Here is a 23,084-nt window from a genome sequence, read left to right on the forward strand (position 1 = left end):
GCTCTGTTTAAACAATAATCAAAAAAGTAGAGTTGGAGCTCCTGTTATTTACTCCATGACATGTTCCCAAAATCTTAACATTTTCCCTTGAATTTGCTTCTGGAAAGCCAAAAAGAAATTGGGTACATGAGCCCCAAAATTCTTATAAACTGAAAATCTTTAAAAAGAGCATGTCGAGGAATGCACACAGGGGCATTCCTCTTATGGCTTTAAAATCTGAATGTTGCCATAGTTGGTACACCAAATACAAAGTCGTAAGCCTTCCAACTTCCCTTTTGACTTTCCTCCACTTATTTCCTGCAGCAGCATCTGTAATATTGACTGAGTTGGGATGCGATGGAATTTTGCTCAGTCTGCGAACTACTTAATTTGTGCTTCCCAAATGACACATGAACACAGTAGTCCTTCCATAATGAACTCCTCCAAACCTTGCCATGCAGCTCTCACAGCAACAACAGCAACAATAACTGCACAGACAGGATGCATGTTAGTGGGAAGAGTGCACATGTGAAAACAACAGACCAAAATGCCAAACTCTACAGAGAATTGCTTCCAAAAATATGTTTGCAGGAAACCTGCATGTAAAACTATGTTCTTTTAGGAAGAATATGAGCATGAATGTAGACGAGTATTCATGTAGAAGGCAGGGGAAGGGTGATGAGACAAAACAAAATGAAAAAGGGGGAAATGAGAAAATAGAGCAACCAAAATCAAAACTGATAGCATTCTCAATCACCATTTCACACACACGGGAGACACACACACACATTGCCTTGTCTTGTAGGTAAGAATACAAAAAGATGCCTGAAAAATTCTGATTTTTGAAGATATATCTTATTGAGTGTAATGATTTGTATACTAAGAGAGTCACATCATCTGAAAAGAAAGACTAAATCAAGATCTCAGTGACAATCAGTGTGATAGTCAGCAAGATATCAATGAATGCATTACCTGAATCATATGGTTATTTCCCTATTTGATTTCTCTGGACTTATTTGTAAATATACTAAATAGCATTCTGAAAAAGTCATGAGGACAGTAGAATGTTATTCTGATTTTTTGTTTTCTTTGCTTTACCTGATGGGATTTTTTTTAAAAATGCCCTGCCAGATTTGGTGGAAATCACATGCACTGGAGGCAGGGAAATAGCTTCAATATGTTTATAAAACTTCACTTCCTAGATAGTAAATGTAACAACTTCAGAAGTGTACAAACATGCAAGCTATTAACAATTTTTAATGTAAGCTATTGATTTGACGTTTACACCATCACACCCCCTCAAGACATTCAAAAGATTTACAAAAAAAGTAACAATAATTTGGATATTATCAGGCAAAGTTTAGCCCTTGTAACTCTTTGAATTCATCAGAAGAAAGTTAAGTAGACACTTAATTCTGTTCTATTAGAATTAGTAGATTTTGAAGTTTTAAATTACAGCTGCACCATGTTCTTCTAACAGTTATTCCCCCCCCACACACACACGTATTCTCTCCTTTCTTATGCACTATACTGACAGAATAGAAGATTCACAGATTTTTAGTGCTGAGGAACAGTTATCCAAAGTGCCTCTTTACATGCTTTCAAATGGGGGCCACATGGAGGTTACAGCTCCAAATACACCACCTCAATGTTAGCATAATCCAAGGCAAGTCTGCTGGAGGGGAAAGCATTCAATTGACTTCTATAGGATTTATTTCCAGAGCAGTAGGCATACAGCTGCAGTTTGATTATGCATTTAAAACTTGTTGTTTCATTGAAAGGCAGACCGCAAACATAAAAGCAAACTTTAAATTTTTGAAGTACATTAACCTTTTGGTCCCACATCCATACACAATCTTCATGCCTCCCTTAAAAACTTTTAAGTGCCTTAAAATGCCTTGTCACATAAAGGGCAATGAGCTCATGCACTACCTATACATACTTATCAGTTCAGGCAATTAATTATCAAAAATAAAGTCTCTCTAATTTTCAAGATGATTCAAAGTTGGCCTGCTCAAAGAGCATTTTTAAAATTTACCTGATAAAATCTCTGGACCCAGGTTGCTTGCTAGAACTCCTCTCTCTTTCATTCCCTGTAGATCGTTTTTTGATTTCCAGATGAGCTTTACTATTCTGAACATCTTGGGTAACTCCCAAGCTAGGGTTCCCTGAGGACAGAAGGACCGGCTCCTGGGGGACATAGGCATCAGATCTTCCTCTGTTCCCCACCGCCTACCCATGTCCGACACGCTGAAAAACCTATTCAGCACAGGCATCCTCGGAAAGACTGCTGCTAGTGCTTGGAAAGAAAAACTTCTTAGACTCCAGGAAGCTTGAAAATGCCACACATCCTCATGATCGTCCCAGCCCACAGAGGAGTTTTCTTCACTAAACTCATGGCAGCCTAGTTATTCCTCCTCAAGCTGAAGTGACAGAATGTGGAGAGATGTGCTTTTCCAAGGCTCCTGGTTCAGAGTGAAATTGTTCTTTCTGACACATAGGCAAATATTCTCCCCTCTTCCCTTTCCCTCTGCCTCTAACTCCCAGCTTAACAGGGCTTGATAAATCCCAGCCTACTGAAAAGAAAAGTTCTTAACAGGGAGAGGAAGAAGGCTGGACAGATATTTACTTTGCTTTTCCTCCTCCCCCTTTTTTTCTTGGCCAAGACTATCAGTCAAATGCAACTAGCATTTACAGGCAAAATTTACAGGCACAGGAAAGTACAATATTTATTTAAAAGGCCTGTGATAAGTAGCCACTGTGAAATGAGCAGCCCGTGGTTATTAACACAAGGACATTGCCAAACTATGCCCTGTGGTGTTGTCTTAATGGGGGATAGGGAGATACCTCGACCAGTTCAGCTAAAATTTACCTAACTGTGGCAAGACTAACCCTCAAGGCCATTTGCCTTGCTCCGTTGAAGACTGCCTTATGATGAGGATATTAAGAAGGCCGTGTTTAGATTTCTGTGAAAAGAAAGAAAGCCAATGAAATAAGCTTCCCAACTCTCCCTCCTCCTTTTCCTCTTCCCAGTTGTCTGGTTTTCAATCTTAGCAAATCTGAAGTGCAGACTATTAATCAAGCCACGTTGTAACCTCAGCTGCCCTTCAGCTGGACAGGAAATAACACTGATTCACATTCCAGACTGAACTGTGAATGAAATGAATCTGGGAAGCAGCTAGATTCAGAGTTGGTGTCATAACTAACAAAAATCTCTGGGTTTGCTTTAGGAATATAAAATGCTATTTTAAAAAAAGAAAGGGGATCATTAAGAAAAAAAGAAAAAAAGACAGAGATGACACCTTGGCTGACTGACAGGTGAAAAACAAGCTTTTGACATCCCACTCTTTTTCTATTCCATTGTGAGCTCATGTAAAAGGACACTGAAAAGATTGGGTACACTCTCTGTATTCTCCTCAGTGAAGAGGCAAGTTCATGGAATACCTCTGTGGAGTGAGTTAGCAAATCAGACAAGGAACTACATCAATGTCCCTTCTTCACCTGCAGATCAAAGCAGTCTTTCTCACTATTTGGCCTATGTTGGATACCTCTGTAAATGAGCTGCAGTCCATTTCATGTATTTTCACAAATAAAGTAACTTACTTTTTTTTTTAAAAAAAAGTACATCACATACTGATTTTAACATACAAAGTAGCTGGCACGTCTTCAATCTTTTTTCTCCATTTTATTTTCAGAAGAGCAATTGTGCCGGTGATGTTGGAAAAATACAATCTTGCATGCTATTCTTTTAACACTGGGGGTTAGTAGGACACATCTACCACTACACTTATAGTTTAGTAAAAGGGTTGTTTGTTTGTTGGAGCCAACAACCGTCCAGACCAATTTTTGATTTTTTCAAAGGGCAGAAGTGAGACCGGGCAGATCTTTCCACGCATTTCTCTGTGCTGAAAAGAGAATCACTGAATTCCAAATATCTCCAACACATAGTCTATTGAAGCAAACAAAGAAACAAGAGGAAAATAACCCACCACCACAGTGGTATTTTCAGGACTTATTTTGGTTTTATTTTATTTCTTTTCCATTGGCCTTACTTTCTTGGTGGAAGTTGGCTGAAACATGTGGAGGGTCTGATATTTTCAACCTCTTTTCTAGAAAGAAATCCAGCACCAACACACTAGGCTACAGAACAAACCACTGGCAGCCAATTTATTAGCATTATGAATGAATGACTACAAGTGAACTGGGACTACAATCCCTTCCCCTTTCCTATACAACTAGAACTGGTTTCATTCCATATAGTTTCATTTCTCATCCATTTCTTTTTGTTAGCACAAGTTTCCTGTGTTTCTTAGAATCACATTAATTTTATTAGTGACTTGGGAGTAGCTGATTTATTTCAGATATTTCTATTTCTTTTCATTTCCCATGGATCTGAGAAGTAAAATTTGGCACCTCTGACAATCGAGGGAGTAGTAGAAATGTTCATGCAATTTTATACTCGAAAGGTGTAGGCAGTAAATACTGGCCAGTTGTCCTGTTGAAATCAATGGGAAATTAATGAAGTGAGAAATGAATGGGCTTTCATTCAGAACCTATATGCTCCATTTTTCATTCATTTTTGTAACGGAAACTAATGGTGCTCATTCATTTTTTCAGCTGTTTTGAAACTAATGCACATTCTGATCATCAAGCACTGGATCAAGGGCAATTTAAACAGGTAGAATTCATAGAATCAGACTCCATAATTGTATTTAGAGAAGACCAGTTGAAAACAATGGTACTTGGTTTAGTAATGACCAGACCCTGGATATACTACTTTTTTCTGACTACAATCCCCAGAATCCCCCAGCAAGCCGCCCATGCTCATTGTGGGTTTCTGGAAATTGTTGTCTTTTTAGAGTCAATTCTGTTAGTTGACCTTAATAACCGAGAACCTTTCAATCTCTGCTACTTAAGAGACTTTTTGGGGGTATGTGAAAATAAAATATGGTAAATGTCTTTATCCTACTACCCTCAAACACCCTAGACAACAGCTTGGATAAAAACTTTTTAGTAATAAATCTGAAACCTATTTATTAAGCAGTAAACCCCATGGAAAACAGTTGTAAAATATAAATGCAGTGAATGTCATTTTGGTATTTTTGTTGCAGATTTTAAAAGATCATGCCAGAATTTGCATCCACACATGAGGAGGGGATTTGTTGTTGGATGTAATAGTTTGTCCTGGTACTACCAATCTAAGTACATATGGATTTACTTCTTGTCATATCACAACACAGGTTTCCCTCCCTTTTGCTTGTATTCTCTGCCTTCTACCTATCTACTTCACTTGCTCCTCACTTTGCTTCTTGTTTCTATGGGAAGAACAAGAGTAGGTGTTGGCCAGTAGATGAGCACCCTTCAAATGAACCATAACCACAAAGTGCATGGATCAACATGGAAAAAATGCAGGACTAGGGTCCACGCAAGCAAAGAAATGCATGGGACCAAATTAGAGCACAGCAGAAATACACTGCTACAAAAATACACCACTATCTGATGATGAGGGGGGAAAACACAACCCAATAAGGAAGGGTGTGTTTTTTTTGTTCCATTTTGGCCATGATCATAAGTAGTTTTAGCCCTGCATTGTGCAGACAATGGGGTACTAGTATTGTGGGTACAAGTAAAATTGAACATATCTTAATTGTGGATGGGTACTGATTTTGCAGGAAAGTTAGTAAACCAATTATTTGAAGTCTTCCATAAAAGAAGCGTGCTGCTTAGCGTGCTGCTTATATACCACCCCATAGTGCTTCAAGCACTCTCTGGGCGGTTTACAAGTTAATTATGCAGGCTACACATTGCCCCCCCCCAGCAAGCTGGGTACTCATTTTACTGACCTTGGAAGGATAGAAGGCTGAGTTAACCTTGAGCCGGCTACCTGGGATTGAACCCCAGGTCGTGAGCACAATTTTGGCTGCAGTACAGCGGTTTAACCACTGCGCCACGAGGCTCCACAAGGTGGGTGCAATTACATAGGGAAATTTTCACTGAGTTTACTCAGATTGAATTGGAATTTTAAAACCATGATCTTGGTCGTTTCTGCAGGTGAAATAATTGTAATTGTTCACACAAATGATTAATTTTCCAATTACAGTCATCCACACCACATAAAATTTTCGTCTAGATCCCACAGCCAACCACTGATTAACACTACCCTTTTCCCCATCCCTTCCCATCATCTCCAGAAATAGAGAACGAGTGGCAGAGGGAAAGGAGGAAAGAGAAAAGAAGGTGCACAAGACAGAGGGAGAGAGATTGAGGGAGATTGCAGAAATAGACCCACCCACCCACCCACCAAGAAGAGGGTGGTGGGATCCAAAGAGAAAGAAGGGGTGGCAGAACAAGCGAGTGTGAGAGAGACAAATTGGTTTTAATTACCTACCATAAGGGAAGTCAAGGAGACTCTCTCTCTCTCTCTCTCTCTCTCTCTCTCTCTCTCTCTCTCTCTCTCTCTCTGTGTGTGTGTGTGTGTGTGTGTGTGTGTGTGTGAACAGTAGAAAAATCTTGAGCCTTTGGCACCTTGCACATTGGGCAACAGTTCTTTCCCGTCATTTTGCAGCATTTTCCCCTTTCCCCTGGAGGCCAGAGAGGGAGGTGTGAGGATGGACTTGTTGATATAAAGACTGCACTGTTGTTAAATGCAGCAGGGCTGAATTCCCAGAAAGCTTCCTTAGGATCCCTGAGAAAAGGGTTCCGTCAGTGAAGCTGTTACACAAGCTCACTCTGAGGTGTACTTGGCAGCTCTTACAGTTACAGCTCTTCTGGACTGAACTTTTGATGTCAGTGGTGGAATCAAGAAAGGCAAGAGGCATCCCCTTGCCCACTGCAAGTAGGGTCTCTTAGGAAACAAACAAACAAACAAACAAACAAACAAACAAATAAATAAATAAATAAATACAAATAATCTTAGAACTGCAACAGCTGGTAGGGACCCTATGGATCATTGAATCCAGCCCCTGTCAAGGAGGCACAGTGAAGAATTGAACTCCCAGCCTTTGGCCCTGCAGTCAGATGCCTAAACCACTTTGACAGGCACAGGAAATCCTGCAGTTATGCTTGCGGTTGGATTCTGAACCCACTTCAAGATTAGTTGGTGAGCCGGTTAGTTAATGAGGTCAAAGGGGGAGAGTGAAAAGCAGTGCTGAGTTGATACAGCACAGCATTGACAGAATCATATATTTAAAAACCAAATTATATTATTCCCTGCAACATAGGGAGGTCTTCATTGGAGGGAGATGTTCCAGATTACCTGCCACACAACACCTCAAGGAAGACATCAACATCACCCTAGGACACACCCACCCCCCCCTTCCGATTGACTGAGACAATCACACATGCCAGAAACTGAAACAAAGTAATGTTCAGAGAATCACAACAAAAATCTTGTCCCCTCTGCCAGCTGAGCAAAATACAACAAATTATTGTGAAAAAGGTCTGGGCTTACTTGCAGTAAGCTTCACATTGTGCAGTTGACAGTTGAATCTGATCGTGGTAAATATAGCACAAACAAGGGGATATTTTGCAGTCTTATTCAACTCTTAAGACAAGACATAGAAAAGCCATTTAATTATGTGGTGTTTCAAAGAGCCATTACTGCCACAGCTTTTAATACATTCACCATCACCTCCAATTAGAATGTTCTGCAATTTTTTAAGACCAGAGTAAAACCTGTAAAACTTATTTACTACAGACAAATGTGGAATGTGTTTAAATTTCACATTCAGCCCTCTGAATAATGCAACACTTTCTCTCCTCTCCAACTTTCAAGTATTTCTGCTGTTTTTATACAGGAGAATAAATAAATAATGATTTTTAGTCATCTGGGGTTTTAATTTCACTGTCCCATGGTTTAATTTTTATTTTCTATCAGGCTAAAATTAAACATATTGTCCCTTTCTAGGGGGAAAAACACTTGCAAATAAACAGGATCTTTATTCATAGGAAAGAGGAAAAACACAGTGTATTGAATTTTAACATCCTCAGATTTTGAAAAACAGAAAATACAAGTTTATCCTGCTGGTGCCAAAATAATCAGAAGCAACAGCATGATATTTCCAGTGTCCAAGGACAGTATGCCTGTCTTATTAAAAAACTTTTTCAGTGTTATCTCAGGTTCTCTGTTATTAGATTATGTCTTCATAATGCATCTTAAAGCCGAAAGTGTAAGTCAAGTGAAGTTCTTCTCGAGTATTTCCCAGTAGTGGTTAGCACCAGGATATCCTGACACTTAGTACAAAGAGGTTAAGAAGGAAGAAAACAATTAGTATATTATATAGCATTCAAGATGCAGAGATCATTCATAAAACTGGATTGCAGGCCTGCAGTGGCCCAGATTGGTGACATTTCAACTCCTTTTTAGAAGATTTCATAACATTCTGTCCTAGCTCTGTTTCTGGAATCGCATTCCTCAGATTATTTATTTATTTATTTATTTATTTCATTTCATTTATATCCCGCCTATCTGGTTATGTCAGGACCACTCTAGGCGGCTAATTAATACCTACCAGCAAAGCCAGGTCTACTGTTTGGCACAGTGAGGTGGCTTCCTTGAACAGCAGATTAGGAGCAACTATTTCTGACCTACTTTGTTATTATATTTTATAGCTAGGGAGGAGGAAACACATTTGTGGGATTTTCTGCCTCAAATGCCAAGGAAACCTGACCTGCCTTAGGTACTATGCACCTTGACTCAAGGGTACTGTGAACCTCAATCAACTGGCAAGGATTTGACAGGGGACAGGCTTGTCCCACTTTTCCCCACTTGTCCCAAAGTGAGACTCACTGGAACACTGGGAAATGGAGCGGGGGGGGGAGGGGAAGAATACATGGAGAGCCAAAAGACAGGTTATGTGGGGAGAGGAAAAGACTTCTACATTCCATATCTAGTGTTTCAGCTAGTAAAAAACTAGCAATTACGGTGTCCAGTGGAGTCTCTACTTAAGAACTTAATCCGTATTGGAAGGTGGTTCTCAAGTTGAAAAGTTCTTATGTTGAATCTGCATTTCCCATAGGAATGCATTGAAAACCATTTAATCCGTATCTGCTCTTTTCCGTCCATAGAAACTACAGTGGAACCTCTACTTAAGAACTTAATCCGTTTTGGAAGGGTGTTCTAAAGTTGAAACATTCTTAAGTTGAAGCAAAATTTCCCATAGGAATGGAATGAAAACCAATTAATCCGTTCTGGCTGTTTTTTTGTTATGTAGATGTGCGTTCGTACATTGAAGGATTAGTTCCCATAGGAACTAATGCAAAGCTGGTTAATACGTACTCTACCACTAGGGGGAGAATTTTTTTTAACCTAAGATGACCTAAGGTTAAAAAAAGAGCAGGAAAGGTTTTTTTTCCTGTTCTTATCTTGGATTTCTGTTCTCAAGTAGAAGCAAAATTTAGCAAATGGAGCTGTTCTTAAGTTGGATTGTTCTTAAGTAGGGACGTTCTTAAGTAGAGACCCCACTGTATATGTTTTTTAAAAAGTTAAGAGTTTGCTAGGTGATTTCCACCACTCTCACAACAAACCTTAAAAAAACTGTAGTAGCTGAATGAGTCAAATACTGGTTTTAGATCCAAAATCCTTAACAACAGCTTGAAAATATTTTTGTACTTTATTAAAAAAAAGAAAAGAAAAACTCACTTCAAAAGGACAAAGGGGCACATGTTCCCTGGTTACAAGAGAAGATTTTTCAAAATGTAAGAGCAAATGCAGAGACAGACTTAACAGCATTAAAGAAGAAAACACAACAGAAAATAATGAAAGCTAACCCACCCTATCTAATACTCACATCTTAGCAGAGAGGTAGGGTAGTTCTGGGACATGTACAGAGTGCATTAGTAATTAGAATACCTAGCATTCTCCCAGCACAGCATCATAGCGTGGCAAACACACCCAGTCTCTCCCCAGAATCAGACTATGTCCCTTTAAGACATCATAAAACAGCAGAGAACAAACCACATTTTTCCTCAGAGACATGCTAGGCCAACTAACTAGCTTCTCCCCATCCTTTCTATACAAGTAAATGGGCCATTCCAAACCTGTTGCCAACAACATCTTAAGACCCCTTTCAAGTTCTGTCAGGACAAAAGGCAACTTCCTGACCTGCTCCCATTTCTACCACTAAATCTGTATCATTCTCTGGGAAGGAAGCAGACTGCCTCTTTTCACATCAAGGGGCTGCAATTAAGGTGTTAAAAGTCTTTGTGAGGCAGTTTGATATACTGTCTGATAAAAGATAAGCATGGAAGCATCTCTGCCTCACTTTTTGAAGTGTTCAATAACAGGAGATAAATTCAAGGTGTGAACTGTCTGTTTATAGGCTGACCTCTGCCTGTTTGGCCAGCTTCCCAGGCACTCACAGAAGCAAAGAAGTGTCCAGCAACCAAATTCCACAATCCATATTCTCCAAATTCTCAGTTTCTTCACAATGACAATATGCATCCTCCCTTTAAAAAGACATGAATGTATCCAGCTTTTCTATGTGTACATAGGGTATGCCAAGAAAAATGTCTGCTGAATTTCTCTCTCAAGCTTATGTCAGCACCATAGGTGGCCTATCATCTGAGTAAGTGTGGGGGAGTGGGGTGCGTGTGTCACTTTTTAATTCTCAGCCCTCTGTTCAGACCTACTGCTGGGACCAAATGAGAAGACAAGTCAATAGGTGTGAACTTATCAGAATCACCTCAACATTTCAACTGCCATTTTATTCCTAACTAATAGCTGTGAATTCAGCTATTTCATCTACTTCTGCATTATCTTGTTTCTAAGTGTAATAATTAATGAGAAACGAGGAGAAAAGATGATAAAATGAGCAAGAGTGAGACTTTTTCAAGGCATCAAATCTGAAACTTCCTCAGAGAGGCTCCCATAAACCTGATACGTACTCCAGATCTTTCAGTAGTGGGTAACACTCTCTCTCTCTCTCTCTCTCTCTCTCTCTCACACACACACACACACACACACACACACACAATCTTATATAAGATTTGTGATCTCTGATCTTCTTGATATGTTTCCTTAATGGGCACTCTACTTAAAGAGTATTTCCCCATGGTGACTGGTCCCTGCTGTGGTTAGTGGGACAGAAGGCACTACAACTGATGTGCCAGAGCCAGGAAAAAGGTAAATACAGTGGTGCCTCGCATAACAAGCGCACCGTTTAACGATGAATCCGCATAGCGATGCGGATTTTGCGATCGCTAATGCAATCGCATACCGATGTTTTATCGCATTGCGATGGGGGAACAGCTGTTCAGCGCTTCCAAAATGGCCGCCGGAATACCCAAAATGGCCGCCGGAACACCCAAAATGGCCGCCGGAACATGGGGAAACATTGCAGAACGGTGAGTTTTGGGCCCATTTGAATGGGCTTTTCCATTCCGTTTAGCGATGTTTCCCCATAGCGAAGGTTAATCCGGAACGGATTAACCTCGCTATGCGGGGCACCACTGTACTGTATTCATAGACAAACACAGAGGCTTTCTCTCTCACATACACACATTTGTTATTCTGTTGTTGTGTGCTGTCAAGTAACATTTTATTAATTAATTTATATTTACAGTATTTGATTCAACTCATGGCAAGCTGAATAGAATTTTTAAGATACGTGGCATATTTAAGGATTGGTTTGACCAGTGCTTCCCCCTAGTGAATTTCAATTGCCAAGCAGGGATTTGAACCAGGGTCACATGAGTCCTAGTCCACCATTCTATGCACTACTTGAATACAAGCAAGCAGTCGTTGACATGTACACACAGGAAGTCTCTGCTTCTGATAAGGAAGCAAATAGGAGCGGGATGTCTGCAGACAGCTTGAGCTGTAAGTAAAAAAGTATCCCACTCTTGTTCATGTATGAACCACCACTGGGGCTTTCAGAATTCATTGTATTAGCATGTGCAAAATAGCCAGCACTGGAAAAAAACATGTATCTCCTTTTAAAAAGTGGCTTGCAAGAATCAGCCATGGTCTTTGGGAAGATGTGTACGTTTGTGTCCAAAAGGCATGCTTTGAGGGAAATGATATGCTACTTTGCAGACCATGCATTTCTTAACTTTTGCTCCACCTTTCAATAAAATATTTTCATCATGGCTTGCAACACAGACTGAAAAGGAAGGGCAAGAAACAAGAAGTTGACTGGGCCTGGGCACTATGCACCTCAACTTTGGGAGTGTATATGTGTGCATGTGCTGCCAGTTGATGCTGTGCCTCAGGCTAGGATATGCCTTGGCATAGACCTGACAGGGAATGTATTAAATAGCTTTGACTAGAAACAACCGCATCTGCAATTAACATCAGCAAACCTCAATGCTGACATTTACTAGAAGTGATGCACAAGTACCGTATTTTTCCATGTATAAGATGCTACTTTTTCCTAAAATCATTACACTAAAAATTGAGGCATCTTTTACATGGAAGTAAGCTGAGATAGCTGAGGAGAAAACAAAATGGCCCGTACCTTGCCTCTGTAAACAGGCATCCTTCAGTCAGGAGACTTAGCTTCCTCCAATCATGAGCCGTATGGAACTGATGTCAGCTGATGCTGAACAAACCAATTGGAACACACCTTGTCAAAGGTGGAGCCCGTAGGCCCAGATTTAACAGGGACTCCTAATGTCGAAGTGTTCTGAGCCCAGAGGCTGAATACTCAAAGCTAAGTTTTGAGTATTCAGTGGGGGGCATCTTATAAACGGAGGAGTGTTTTAAATGGAAAAATACGATAACTGCAAATATAGGTTTCTTTGCCTCTTTTTCAGTTAGAAGAGATCACAAAACATTGTCTGAAATCTTTGGCCAAAATGCTGCTGCTAGACCAAACTAAGACTCATTGAAAGGTGAGCCTACATTTATGTAAATCCCATTGATTCAACAGTACTACTCTGTTGGATTTACCAATTGGATTCTGGCCTTGTTACTAAGGAAATCTATTGGAGACTGTTTTCCAATTTCTGGTTATTGCTCATATGCCTCTATTTCTGTTGGTGTTTGTACATCTTAGTAACAACAAAAAGAGAAGGATGATATAAATATGTCTTTTGGAAGCCTGGCTGTAAACTTAAAGAAGACCACCGAGAATTGTTGCATATAGGATGACAAATGCTTAGCCTTTACCCTTTTGGCACATGGTGTGAATTTGGTTTTAACATTCTTTCCTAGAAAGCATTTTGTAGCTAGAGTCAATGGGGCATGCATATTGTGATAACCAGAGGAAGACAAAACAAGTGCTTCTGTGCTCATTTGCTTGGAAATGAGGTGCGGTGTTCCTAAGATATGATCTCTTCATCTTTCTGCCTTGGAAGACAGGCTGAGGCAATGCAAACCCCTTCCTGGCAATCATAAAACATTTTAAAAAGTAAAACGCCTACAAATAAAGTACTTAAATATTTGGGGCACCACATTTTGTTACAGGTGAAGAGAAAACCACCATGGCTGAATTGTTTCTCTTCTCTCACCCAGTATAAGATGTTGCCCAACCAAATGGGAAATCTGGAAATAGGACTTGATTGTCAGAGGTAATAATAATTCTTGTAATTTCACCCCAGCAGGGGTTGTATCAGATTATTAATTTATTTGGCTAGTACAGTTCATTGGCATGGATAAATCTTTCCTATATATAGTGTACATCCCTACTAGCTATTATAGCTTGGGAAGATGTGTTTTTAAAGTAGCTAATTCTTATTATACTTAAGGCCACCCACAAAATAGGTAGACATGGTACTATAGTTATGTTTTAAAAGTAACAATTTCTTCATTATTCAAGGGCACCTGAAATATGTAGTTCTGAGCTACTTCTTTAAAAAAAAATCAAAAAGTAATATGTTGGCCTATGGTACAAAACTCATTAATGTACTCATTAACTATAAAAGTAACTCTGAAGGGAGAAAAAGTTTCTTGCCCCACCCCAGGGATTCTTGTCTCTGAATTGGTACAAGATTCTAGATCAGAACTTACATCAAGAATATATCAGAATAACTTGGTAGTATTAGGCGAGGGTGTCATGTCTCAACTTGCTGAGTCAGCTTCAGAAGAGGAAGAAGACAGCACACAGCCATTGGGGGCTAGTACAGAAGCAGAATTCAGTGTGCTAACAGTGAGTGTTGTTCCAGAAAGTTGCAGAAGTAGCATAGTTGAGAAGAAAGTACAGTATTTCAAGAGAAAGAGAAAGCAATAAATGTGAGGCCCATTTACCCCAGGGAGAGGTAATAGTGGAAAAAAAAAATCAGCAAAAGTACAGCCAACATTTCAAGGAGGTTTAAGTGCTAATTGGAAACAGGTAGACACCTTGGAGAAGCTGATGGAGGGTTATAAATGCTATGCTTGCAGCCAGCAGAGCCTTTGTGGGAAATGATTTATTTTAAAAAAATCAAATTGATTTTAATGACAATTTAAATTTTAAAAATTGATTTTTTAAATTTAAATTGTAAAAAAAAGTCTGCTTTTTAAAATGTAAATCACGGTTTAAATCAATTTGATTTAAAACAAATCCACCTGGTCCATCTCTCGCCTGCTATTCCCAGCTGCTTGTGCAGATTCCTGGAGCCTTTGCCAAATGGGCTGCCCATGACCCCACCTCTGCCTGCTCCCTGTTTTCGAGGGAACGACTCAGACAGAACTAACAGTTTGATCTGTGGAACGTACTGACCTCCTGCCTTGTGATTAAGTACTGGTTTAAGACGATGCAGGTTAAACCACAGAAGCCTCTGTGCTTCAAGGTCAGAAGACCAGCAGTCATAAGATCAAATCTACGCGACGGAGTGAGCTCCCGTCGCTTGTCCCAGCTCCTGCCAACCTAGCAGTTTGAAAGCATGTAAAAATGCAAGTACTGTACATAAATAGGTACCACTTCGGTGGGAAGGTAACAGCGTTCCGTGTCTAGTTGCACTGGCCACGTGACAACAGAAACTGTCTTCGGACAAAACACTGGCTCTATGGCTTGGAAATGGGGATGAGCACCATGCCCTAGAGTTGGACACAACTGGATTAAATATCAAGGGGAACCTTTACCTAAGACGATGCAGTCCTGGTGCTTACTGTGTGACACAAGACAAAGGAGGAACTGCCAGCCTATCTCCTCCCTTCGGATTTGAGTGTGGCACTTCAGCACTCCCGAGCCTCCCAATGGCCCCAATACCCCCCCAGAGATACAGACACACACACACACACACACATTGTATGTATACAATGGGACTTTTACAGTAAATATATATTTACTTTATTTATATGCACAGTGGTGCCTCGTATAATGAGTGCACCGGTGAACGATGAATCCGCATTGCGATGCGGATTTCCCCATCGCTAATGCGAGGGCATGCTCGCATTATGATGGGGGAACAGCTGTTCAGCGGTTCCAAAATGGCCGCCGGAACACAAAAAATGGGTGCCGGTACACCCAAGATGGCCGCCGGGACTCTCAAAATGGCCACCGGTACAACCAAGATGGCCGCCAGAACAAAAAAAATGGCTGCCGGAACACAAAAAATGGGCGCCAGTACACCCAAAATGGCCGCCGGGACACTCAAAATGGCCGCTGGTACACCCAAGATGGCTGCCAGAACAAGGGAAAACATCGGAGAACTGTGAGTTTTGGGTCCATTTGGAACGCATTAAACTTTGTTTAATGAGTTCCAATGGGTTTTTTGGATCCGTTTTACGATGTTTTCCCATAGCGAAGGTTAATCTGGAACGGATTAACCTCGCTATGCGGGGCACCACTGTATTTAAAAGTCTCATTGTCACTGCTAGGAGATGTAAGGTGTAATTTCACCTATTTTCACAACCTCAAATCATTTACAACAGCTCAGGAGCAGCCCAAATGATGAAACTATGGCCACTAGAAGGTGTTAGGATGTTTTTTTTTAGCTACATAGTTTCAGGGTTGGCAGTGTACAGCCTCCAGGCCTTTGGACATTCCCTACCACTGAGTTACACCATGAGGATGGACTTGCACCCATCCTTCTAGTTTCAGTGTATGGCTGGGCTTTCACGGTATAACAATACTTCAAACTGTATGGTGTTGGCAAGATCAGAAAATAGATCAGGAACTTTGTTCTTTGTAAACAACAACTGGAGAGCCTCTTACATGGCATCTGTTGATACAACTGTGAGGAATCAGGGGAAATGTCACTGGTACAGTAGTTATTTCTCACCTCCATCAAGGCCCTTTCAGCCACAGGCAATTTCAGAGACTAAGGGAATCTATGAAGAGCTGTCGGCAGGACTTAAACAGTCTTTTCTTTCAGCTAGTCCCCTGAGAGCATGTTTGTTTCTCCCACTTCAATCTCAGACGTTGAACAGGTGATCTAGATGCTGCTGACTTAAGTCCTCCACCCCACAGTCCAGTATCAGAAGTCCAGAAGATATAAAGCAGATGCCAAAACCAAAACATGAACCGTAGTCAGAAGTCAGAGTCCAAAGCCAAGGGTTCAGAGAACAAGGTCCAAGATAAGCAGGAGCGTGGATGAGAACCAGAGTGTTGACTTGTTGCTTCCACAAGCTTCCAAGCCTTCTAGGTGCAGATTATATAGTAAAAAACAGTCATCAAACTCCTAGAAGCCTTCCATCCTGTTAAAACTCAGGACTTGTTGACCTGATGTTCCTGTGGGAAGCATTCATATGATCCTCTGACCTTCGTGTCATGAGTCTTTGCAACTGGGGGAGAAGAATCTGGTGGTGATTCATCTGTCTGTGCTTCTAATTGTCCAGCATTTTCCTCAGCTGTAATTAACCCCTCAGATTCCATATCTTCTTTGGCTGAACTCATGACAGTGAGGTATTTTCTTCTAGGCTGACCTTTGTTCTCCCTGACCACATAGTCAGAGGGTGTGGGGTTTTGGCTTTAAATGTGTGAGAGCAGAAGCTCTAGGCCCTTTTCCTGAAGAGGAGCTGAGGCAGGAGAGGAGCTGTGTTTGGGAGGACATTTTATTTGGTGATGTATTTTCTTCTAGGTTGACCTTTGTTCTCCCTGAGCACATGGCCGGAGGGGGCAGGGTTTTGGCTTTAAAATGGTCTGAGCAGAAGCACGTGCCTAATGGCGTGCAAAATTCTCTGATTTTATTTTTGACTCTAATCTGGTAAATAGGAAAGCCAAATAGAATTGCATACACCTGGAGTGCAGGAAAGTTTTAGGGGTAGGATCAGACTTCCTCTCCTTTTTAATTCACTGACCAATCAGTTGGGATGGAGAGTGCAGGATCTGTTGCATTTGCAACACATGTGGAATGTCTGTTTTCTTGCCAATTAGGTGCCTGGATAGAAATGCTCTAAGTGTCAGCTTTTGGTCCTCTTGGAAGACAAGGTCCGGCAGCTGGAGTCCTGTGTTCTAATCTCTGCACTATCAGGGAGCAGGCCGGGTAGGTGGGGCTTGTCAGCTTTGGAAGGCAGCCCATCTAGGAGAAGAAAAACTCCAATATCCACTGCCTTGTGGCTATATCCACTGATGGAAAAGGCTTCAGGAGATAACCTCGAGGCAAAATTCAGAGCCAGAGTCCTGGAGGCAGTTTGTGCCCTTCTGGCAACTCCTGAGACGTCGCTGGAGCCAGTTGTATTGGCTCTTGCCTTCCTATTGGACTATTTCAGTGACGTGGAGAAGGAGAATCTGCTGCTTGGGTAATAGCCTATCCTCCATATTATTTTACCCAGGCTTCGTGCTCTGGAGAGGCCACTCCAGCTTCGCATACAGCATCAAAACAACATGGGCAGTAGCAGTTACAGGTTATAAGTCTTCATTCAATCAGTGTACAGCATGACACTAGGGGCTACTTCTGACAGTGGGAGAAGTAGGTAGCTACCGCCCGCCTTAAGCTGGGCAGTCCCCAGCCAGTAAGGTACTACCTCACCATGGTCTCTTAACCTCACGAGTTGCGTGGGGTTTAGAGTGAAAGCCAACAAGCAGATCGATAACCCTGCACCATGAAACAATGATAAGAAAACCTCTGCCCTAAAGTTGGGCACCTGGAATGTTCGGACAATGACCCCTGGCTTTTCTAATGACCTGCAGGAAATAGATGACATGTGCAAGACAGCTGTCATCGACATGGAAATGAGTAGACTGCAGATGGATATTGTTGCCCTGCACGAGTTGAGATTGCCAGACATGGGATCTGTGAAAGAAAAAAACTTATTCTTCTGGCAGGGAAAACCATTGAATGAGACCAGGGAACATGGTTTTCGCTTTGCAGTCAGAAATACTCTGCTGAGATCCATTGTTCCACCTACTGTGGGGAGTGAAAGAATTCTGTCTCTGCAGCTCCACTCATGAGTGGGACCAGTCATCCTCATTAGTGCATATGCATCAACACTGTCGTCCACAACAGAGGTCAAAGACACATTCTACGACGATCTGCCAGCTACTATCAAAAAAACCCCTGAGAGAGAGCCACTGTTCAATCTCGGAGACTTTAATGCTGGAGTTAATTGCTGATCATAATTCTTAGCCCAGTTGTCTAGCTGTTTTGACATTGGGAAGATGGATGAAAATGGCCAGCGCTTGCTGGAGTTTTGCTATTATTATGATCTTTGTGTCTGCTCCCTTGAAGTCTGCTACAGGCGTGATCATCCAGGACCGAGCACAACAGATGGAACACTGGGTGCAGCACTACTCTGAGCTATATTCCAGAGAGAATGTAGTAACCAAAGAGTTGGACAGCAAACCAACTTTAGCAGAAATAAAAGCGGCCCTGGATTCCCTCGCATCCAACAAGGCACTTGGGAAGGATCTATAGAGCCTGTGTCCTGAGTATACTCCTGTACTTGAGTGGGTCCTGGACCTTTTGTTCATGGCAGGAGAGGAAGCTGAACACGTTCCACATGCGTTGTTTCTGACGCATTTTTGGTATCACCTGGCAGGACAAACTTCCAAATACGTAGAGTAGTCCTAGAACAAGCTGGAATTTTTAGCATGTATACATTACTGAAACAATGACGTCTATGTTGCCTTGGGCATATTGTGAGAATGGCTGATGGTCGGATTCCAAAAGATCTCCTGTATGGAGCTCCTGTTAGTGCAGGGAAATCACCCCACGGGGAAACCACAGTTGCAATATTGCAGGATATCTGCAAGCGGATCTGAAGGCCTTAGAAATGGACCTCAACAGATGGGAAACCTTAACATCTGAGCGTTCAGCCTGGAGGCAGGCGGTCCATCATGGCCTCTCCCATTTTGAAGAGACACTTGTCTAGCAGGTGGAGGCAAAGAGGCAGTCCCGAAATCAGCAAAATCAGGGGACTGGCAAAAAAAAGGTGGTATAGGTTTACCAAATATAAATAATTATTATTTGGCTAATCAGTTGAGGTTTATTGGAGAAATCATATATAATCCAGAAAGGTTAATTTGGTGGAAAATGGAATCATCAGAATTACAGGTAGATACTAAAAAAAATACCTATTTGGTATGGTCAAGAAAAATAAAATAAGTGAAATTAATTACCTGGTTTTAAAGACAATGTTAAACATAGGGTATAAATATAGAAAGAATTTATGTCCATTTAACTCTCCAGTAGGATTAGAGACTGAAATAGAGAATTTTCCTGTCAATATGAAAGTTTATGTGGAACAAGACTTAGGAAAAAGAATAAATGAGGAAGAATGGAGGAAGATGCAGAAAATGAGGGTTTTAAGATCTATGTCAGTGAGAATAAGAGAAAAAAAAATTAAATTGGGCTTAAGATGGTATTTAAACATTGACAAAACTGAATAAAATTAACGCTAGTTATCTGAATGTCTATTGGAAATGTGAGAAGGAAATTGGTACTTCCATATGTAGTGGGAATGTGAAAAAGTACAAAGATTTTGGAAACTAATCCTTAAAGAACTAAATGGCATATGTGAAAAAGATATAAAAAAAGCAAAGCGTGCTGCTTATATACCACCCCATAGCGCTTCAAGCACTCTCTGGGCGGTTTACAATTTTAATTATGCAGGCTACACATTGCCCCCCCAGCGAGCTGGGTACTCATTTTACCAACCTCGGAAGGATAGAAGGCTGAGTCAACCTTGAGCCGGCTACCTGGGATTTGAACCCCAGGTCGTGAGCACAGTTTTAGCTGCAGTACAGCGGTTTAACCACTGTGCCAATTTAATCCTGAGATTGCTTTGTTATCAATATTTGAGAATGTGGAATATGATAATATGACTAAAGAATTGATTACCAATTTATTAACAGCAGCTAGACTAATAATAGCCAGGCAATGGAAATCAAAATCTAAATTTCAAAAGGATGAATGGTATACTGAAATATGGAAAATAGCTATTAATGATAAGCTAACTTGTAATTTAAAGGTTAAGAAAGAAGAGTTGAATTTTTATGATACAGTATATGGGGCAGATTTTTGGAATATGTGTTAACAAGAGGAAAAGGGAAAGCTCCAAATCAAGAATCAATGCAGTTTTGGAGAAGAGAACAACAAAAAAGAATATAGATGGAGGAACAAGAAGATTATTGCAAGAGGTCCCGTCTATAGTGGTGGGGAACACAGTTAATTTGTATTTTGGTTTATGTATTTCATGTTTATGTTATAGTTAAAATTAAAATAAAAAAAATCAGGGAGTTGGACAAGGGGCAGATTGTATTTTTCTTCAGTGTGGAAAGGATTGTCACTCTCGTATTGGCCTTCTCAGCCACACTAGACACTGTTCAAAGTCCTCCATACAGAGCATGTTACCATAGTCTCTCAAGACTGAAGAATGATTAAAATGCACTTCTAAAAACATGAGCAGCCCCAACAAACAAATTATAACCTTGAACGCATTCACAAAGTGACACCTAAGAAGGGACAATCCTAGAAGCAGACTTGGTTTCCCCCCCCCCCCATCAATTACCCATTTCTTACCCAAACACAAAACAATCATGATGCTTGGTTTTTCGACAAGTATGAATGATTGTGAGCACAAGAGGGCACCTGTAGACCAGTGTTTCCCAACATGAGGGATCGTGATCCCCAAGGGGGTCCCAAATTTTTTTCCTAACCTGGGGGGTTGTGGGTCATCTGTTGTAGCCCTTATTAAATCATTACCTCCTTGAACTTTCAGAATGGGATTTTAAAGTGTGCGTACGTATGTGAAACAGGCTCTTTGGTGAGAGAAATAAGCCTCTACTTTCTGAGAAGGGATGACTTTACCCCATTAAAATGCCTTTTTATGCAAATGTGGTGGTGGTGGTGGTGAGGTCACAGGTTACTTGGCTGAAAGGGGACTGCAACTTGAAGAGTTGACAGCCACTACGTACTGTGGACCATCTTAACTGCTGCCATTGGTGTTGTCAGACTGCTCTTTTCTACGTAAAGTTTGGCATATTTTTTCCTGCTGCCAATGTGGGCATGAGTGTGCAGCAGTTTCCTGCAGAAGCACATATCCCACATTCATACACTGGAGGTTTTTTGAATTTTTTTTTAAATATTGGTTTTTATTTTAAAAAATACTGATACCCATAATTTTACTCTTTTTTCAGAGTAAAATTACTTTAATCCTCCCTTGTTTCTTTGTTGACTTGATGACTTTCAGATTCGTATTCCTTACTACAGTTCCAATACACTCACTTTTAAAAGCTGAAATTACTAGTATTGTTCTACTATTACACTGTTGCAGAGTTTTGAATTTTTGGTTAAATTCCTCTACCTGCACAGCAGAAAGGCAGGGATTTACCAAGTAGAATATCTTCAGTTTCCCCAGATTCCACCCCTCTGTCTCATCAGTTGGCACTTACAGTATGAATAACTCACTCTGAGACATTAGTAGGAGAAAGAATAAAAAGGTTTCATTACTTACAATTGAACAGATCAAACAGCAAACTTACAAAGGTGACTGCTTTCAGTAACAGACTTCAACTGACTAAAGAGAAGGAAAACTCACTTAGCAAATAGGCAAGGTTATCTTTGAATTCTGAGGCAGGGAAGGGATGATTGGTTAGTGCGGGATAGACTGATAGTCACCCCAGCCCAGAAAGGTCCCTGCCAACCTCACAAACTGCAGGTAATTTGCAAGGTTGTAAAAGCTCCAACATATATTAGATAGGGCTCTGATCCTTTAAATGTCACTGAGTCCAGATTTTCCCTAGGATTTCTTGAAACGATTGAATTCAACCTGGTGAATTCTGTCTGGTTGTCATCCGAAGCACCTCAGCTTTGTGATTCCTTTGGTCATCTGAATGGATGATGATCCCACCCTGCCACTGGAGGTCTCATAATTAAGTCACGCAATGTTAGGAGAATAGAACACTCTTCAATACAGTACAGGCAGAACATAAATAATGAAGAGTCTGGTGCCGCCTTAAAGTCTATCAAATTTTATTTGGCATCAACTTTTGTGGATTGCAGAGTCTGATTAAGTGGGCAGCAGTCCATAAACTCTTATGCCAAATAAAACAAAAGTCACAAATCTCTTTGTTGTTTTTACTGCAACAAATTAACATGCCTGCCCTCCTCCGCTATTCCCCCCCCCCCCCGAAAAAATGAAATAGGAATCATATTGTCATAATTCTGTGGTCATGAATAAAAGCTCTGATTATTTTCCCACAGATTCTCAAGTATCTACGGCATTCTCTCCTGGTACCTTCTGGGCAAATGGTCCTGCTGTTTCTCTAGCTACACAGTAATGCTAAAATAAGCTTAAAATAAGCTTTATAATATAGTGAAAATATGTAATGTTTCTATACATCCTGCATAACCAGAACATGGAAAAAAGACAAGGCTGTGGCTGAGGAATTCCTAGAGTGGCCATCTGAAAGAATACATTTTCATGTTCTGCTGGAGAGCAGAATAGTTTGAAGCATTCATACTCAACTGGAAGGTCTCGATTCCAAGTGTGTCATCGTTTCGTTTAGTCGTGTCTGACTCTTCGTGACCCTATGGACCAGAGCACGCCAGGCCCTCCTATCTTCCACTGCCTCCTGGAGTTGGGTCAGATTCATGTTGGTTGCTTCGCAGACACTGTCCAGCCATCTCATCCTCGGTCGTCCCCTTCTCCTCTTGCCGTCGCACTTTCCTAACATCAAGGTCTTTTCCAAGGAGTCTTCTCTTCCCATGAGATGACCAAAGTACTAGAGCCTCAGCTTCAGGATCTGTCCTTTCAGTGAGCAGTCAAGGTTGATTTCCTTTAGAATTGATAGGTTTGTTCT

General features: G+C 40.9%; 1 protein-coding gene across 12 annotated transcripts in view; it reads right to left on the reverse strand.

Moving 5' to 3' along the window:
* Positions 1-23,084, reverse strand: part of PDE7B (phosphodiesterase 7B) — a 257,704-nt gene that overhangs the window by 86,680 nt on the left and 147,940 nt on the right. The window contains exon 1 of one of the 12 annotated variants that reach the window (XM_020779547.3): positions 2,018-3,711. The exons of 10 other annotated variants lie outside the window; for them this stretch is intronic. In XM_020779547.3, the coding sequence (XP_020635206.2) occupies positions 2,018-2,255 (238 nt within the window). In that variant the 5' untranslated portion in view covers positions 2,256-3,711. Of the gene's footprint in view, positions 1-2,017; positions 3,712-23,084 lie in introns of those variants that run through there. One more of the 12 variants, XM_078383332.1, reaches the window with a different exon arrangement.

Source organism: Pogona vitticeps, chromosome 1 (genome assembly GCF_051106095.1).
Source record: "Pogona vitticeps strain Pit_001003342236 chromosome 1, PviZW2.1, whole genome shotgun sequence".
Taxonomy (NCBI): domain Eukaryota; kingdom Metazoa; phylum Chordata; class Lepidosauria; order Squamata; family Agamidae; genus Pogona; species Pogona vitticeps.